The 4,624-nt window shown below is 38.4% G+C and overlaps 1 protein-coding gene across 1 annotated transcript; it reads left to right on the plus strand.

Annotated features, from left to right (window-relative positions):
• Positions 1 to 2,040: 2,040 nt before the first annotated feature.
• LOC148938860 (uncharacterized) lies at positions 2,041 to 3,102 on the plus strand (the record flags this gene model as incomplete). The annotated part of the gene is made up of 1 exon (XM_089107487.1): positions 2,041 to 3,102. A coding segment is annotated over exon 1 (1,062 nt), but the record flags the coding sequence as incomplete, so codon positions are not given.
• Positions 3,103 to 4,624: the final 1,522 nt, after the last annotated feature.

Consider the following 4,624-nt stretch of genomic DNA (forward strand, 5'->3'; position numbering starts at 1 on the left):
GAGAGGGCCTAGTTGCCCTCCATTTTTTTTGGTCACTTAAAAAGGGAACTAGAACTAATAACTCTTAAGCAGTAAACACACTGCAGCTAAGTCTCATATAAATGAGTGTGCTAAGATTTCTCCTAATGTACCTCCCTTTTTGACGAGAAGTGGGGAAATGGAGAAACCGAGTAGATCTACCAATGAAACCCAAAACAGCCAAGGAAATTATGTATCTCCCACTGTAAGAAACAGGCAAAGTAGCGAACAAACTGTAGCTAAGGCTCCTATAAATGAGTGCACTCTGATATCTGTTGATGTGCCTCCTAGGACGAGAAGTAGAAAAATGGAAAGACCGGGTAGATTTACCTATGAAACCCGTAGCAGCCGAGGAAATTATGAACCTCCCTTTGTAAGAAGCAGGCAGAGTAGCAAACAACCTGTAGCTAAGTCTCATATAAATGAGTTTGCTGAGATATCTGCTAATGTGCCTCCCAGTTTGACGAGAAGTAGAAATATAGGAACATCTGTTGCTGTACCAGAGGTATTAATTCCAACACCACAAATTGCTAACGTTGAACCAGATGTAAAAGACATTCTTGAAACATCTGTTGCTGCACCAGAGGTATCAAATTTGGCTAATACTAGTGAAAAAGTTTCATCTGATTTAAAAATGGGTGCCTGGAATCCACTTTATAGGATATTCATGGAGTCAAATACAGAGGAGGCAATCTGCTTTGGAGGACCCATTCGTCGATTCTTCAATCGAGTCAACCGATTCGTCGATTTTTCAGAAGATCAACATGTTTTCTTTCAGAAGAAGATGAACATGTTGAATTGTGAACATTTTCGTAGATTGTAAATTTGTCTATTGTAAATATAAATTGTAAATTGCAAATAGTTTGAAATTAAATCTTCTGGATCCCAAGACTCGATCAGAGATGGAAATTATGTTCTTAGATCAACAAAATAATTGACGGTTATTTCCACTCAAACCATTACCATTTACTGGATATTCCATTAAAGGGTTAGTTAATATGTATTCTACCTTCTAACAATAAGTGGAGGGTAGATGACAAGTATTTGCAAATACTTTTAAATTTAAAAATGCGATCGTTACGAGCACACAGGGGATTTTCCATGGGAAATTTTCTGGGAGGGCAGAATTTTCTTTGATTTCCTTTCTTTTGAGATCACACCAACTCGCGACAGCTAAGAAACGCTTTATATATGTATACATATAATAGCTTAAATCTTACTATTCTCCAATATATATATATATATATATATATATATATATATATATATATATATATATATATATATATATATATATATATATATATATATATATATATATATATATATATATATATATATATATATATATATATATATATATATATATATATATATATATATATATATTATATATATATATATATATATATATATATATATATGGAACGAGTGCGGGCGCCCTCGTCAAGGTGTCTTGAATGATATCAGGCTATATACTAAGCGAAAGTTGGCCAAGACCCTTGCTAAACACCGAACCGACTTAATGGACCAGAATTGCAAAGTGCTTGAAGGTGACCCAAATGCAGTCTGGAAGTATATTAAAAAGAAAAGGAGTCCAAAATCTCGCAAAGAAGAAATTTTGCCAAGTGAAAGTGACTGGAATAAATATTTCACCGCCAAATTCTCACCGCCGAACAAGGCTCTCGAGAAAGAGTTCGAAAAAGAGCTCGACTCCCTCCTAGCGTCAAATGAACGAAGTGTCGGGTTCGTTGTTACTGTCTCTAGTATCTGTCATATGCTATCTAAACTAAAAAATAAGTATTCTCGAGGTGATGATAATATTTGTGGAATACATCTGGCTATTGGGGGTGACAATGTGTTAAATCATCTTGCTCTTATGTACCAGATGATCTTTAACTGCGGTCTTGTCCCCGATGTTTTCTGTATTGGCGTCGTTACACCAGTTCCCAAAAAAGGGAATGATCCCAGGAACTGTTCATCATACGCCCGATAACTGTTGCGCCGGTATTCTGCAAACTCATGGAAATGCTTGTTTTTGGTGACTTAAGTGAAGCTTGTTATACTCCCGATTCGCAATTCGGGCTTAAGAGTGGTACTAGTCACGAGCATGTTCATTCGTTGATAGCTAATCTTTTGCTCAGTGCTCACGATAATAATGATACACTTGTTCTAGCAAGCCACGATGTGCGTAGAGCATTCGACTCTGATATCCACGCACATATAGTTAGTTCTGCTTGTAAACGCGGAGTTGACTGTTCGGTCGTCGTTGTATGGAGGATCATGTATAGGAGGCTGGGAGTGAAGATTAAAGTCACCACTCATTGCGGTATGATGGTATCCACCGTAGTTATACCTGTCCGTAAAGGTATCCGGCAAGGCTCCATTACTTCCCCTCCTCTATACAACAACAATATTATCGTCCCTCAAGAATCAGCCAAAACTCGCTGCATATATCTAGGTATAGACGTGTCGCTCATCAATTACGCTGATGATATACTTAACGCAAGTAGGTCTGTTTCAAGGGTTGAGGTTAACTACAATATATTGAGTGATGAATATGCTAAGATTGGGCTAGCTTTTAATGCTGCCAAAAGTGAAGTAGTTGTTTTTCGTCGCAACGCGAAAGATTCGACCCCGATTAGCGTGCTCCAAGGTGATACTGCGGTGAGCTCAAAGCCATCTCTCACTTACCTTGGACTGCCAATCGCTTCAGATCCGCGGTTTACTCGTGAAGCACTGGTTGAGCATTTTTCAGAAAAGGCACGCAAAGCATACGGACTACTTCTACCCTGCAAACGTATGTATAACCGCCTTATACTCGGAAGGCTCTATTCCGTGTTCGTTATCCCGCATGTTCTGTCACTCTCGTCGTGTTGGTATCTTTTCACCGAAACACATAAGCGCTCAGTCCGTCGGGTTTACTATAAGTATGCAAAATATCTTTTAAGTGTTCCGCCATGGGAGAGAAACTCAAGAGTTTCGAAAAATTACAGCGTTGTGGACCCGACTACTGCAGCTACTGAGCGAATCGTCCGATTTCGGCGTTCGCTCACTTCTGATCATGATATGTACCGAGCTATCGTAGGCTAGTTTGAATAAGAGTTTAGTATGCTGTATATAGATTGTTATTGAAGTCTTGTTGTTTCTCTTATTGCGTTTTTCTTTTTCTCTTTTTTTTCTTTTTTTTTCAATACTCCGTTGTGTAACCTTGTGTTATTTATGATGGGAAATAAAAACCATTTATTCATTTATATATATATGTATATATATATATATATATATATATATATATATATATATATGTATATATATATATATATATATATATATATATATATATATATGTATATATATATATATATATATATATATATATATATATATATATATCAGGTCAATCAGAAATCAGGTCAATTGTCAATTTGGTCAGTTTTTGGCACCTTTGTCACATTGCCCCCCCCCCCCCAAGATTGCTCTCATTGGCACCCTTGTCATGTCCCCCCCCCAAGATTTTGCTCTAGATCCGCCAATGGAAATCAATCCAATGGAAAAGATACTTTACAAACAGCTCATGAAATTCACCCGCTGTTTCCTGCTTAGTAATGTGTTTCCCCCATAGCTGAGCCATGTCTGTGATCGCAACGGGGTAGATGGAGCTCACAAAGTTCGTTTTGAAGAACTTTAACGCTTGTGTAGTGTGGTCGCAATAACGATTGATTTTAGAAAACAAGGGAGACCACACATAAAAGCAGGGGCGGTGTACGTGTAACTGAACCACCGTGTAACTGAACCACAAGCAACTGAATCCCTGTAACTGAACCACAAGCAACTAAACCCCTGTAACTGAACCACTGTGTAAGTGAACCACCATGCAACTGAACCCCCGTATAACCGAACCCCCGTGCAACTGAACCTTCGTGCAACTGAACCACCGGACAACTGAACTCCATTTAACTAAACCCCCGTGAAACTCAACTCCATTTAACTGAAACCCCATGTAACTAAACCTCCGTGTAACTGAACCCCAGTGCAACTGAACCACCGTACAACTGAACCACCGTGCAACTGAACCCCCGTGCGATTGAACCAACGTGCAATTCAACCACCGTGCAATTGAACCACTGTGCAACTGAGTCATCGTGCAACTGAACCACCGTGCATCTGAACTCTCGTGTATCTGAACCATCGTGCAATTGAACCACTGCACCGAAGCAGGTAATTAACCTTTTTCAAATCAAACGATAAACAACTACGAGCGTAGAAAATACCGCAAAATGAAAACAACAAAATAAGCAAAGTGGTAAAAAAAAATTACAAGTATGTAGACGGTCAGAGCCGCCGTTTACAACGCTTAGACCCGTAGAAAGTGACAGGGTGAAGGGAACCCCCATTAACAGACATAAAAAAGAGAAATAAATCTGGATTTAGAGTTTATGACGTCCGATTTTCTTTGTTTTTGTGACAACAAAACAGAGCATTTTCATGAATCATCTTGACAGTAATTTATATAAAGACTTAAAAAAGCAAACAATTCCAACAAGGTTGAACATGTAAAGATTCTAACTTGTGTTTTACCCAATGTAAGTACGGTGGTTGAGTTGCA

Source organism: Artemia sp. Qi Xiang Cuo, unplaced genomic scaffold (genome assembly GCF_049724085.1).
Source record: "Artemia sp. Qi Xiang Cuo unplaced genomic scaffold, ASM4972408v1 HiC_scaffold_213, whole genome shotgun sequence".
Lineage (NCBI taxonomy): Eukaryota > Metazoa > Arthropoda > Branchiopoda > Anostraca > Artemiidae > Artemia > Artemia sp. Qi Xiang Cuo.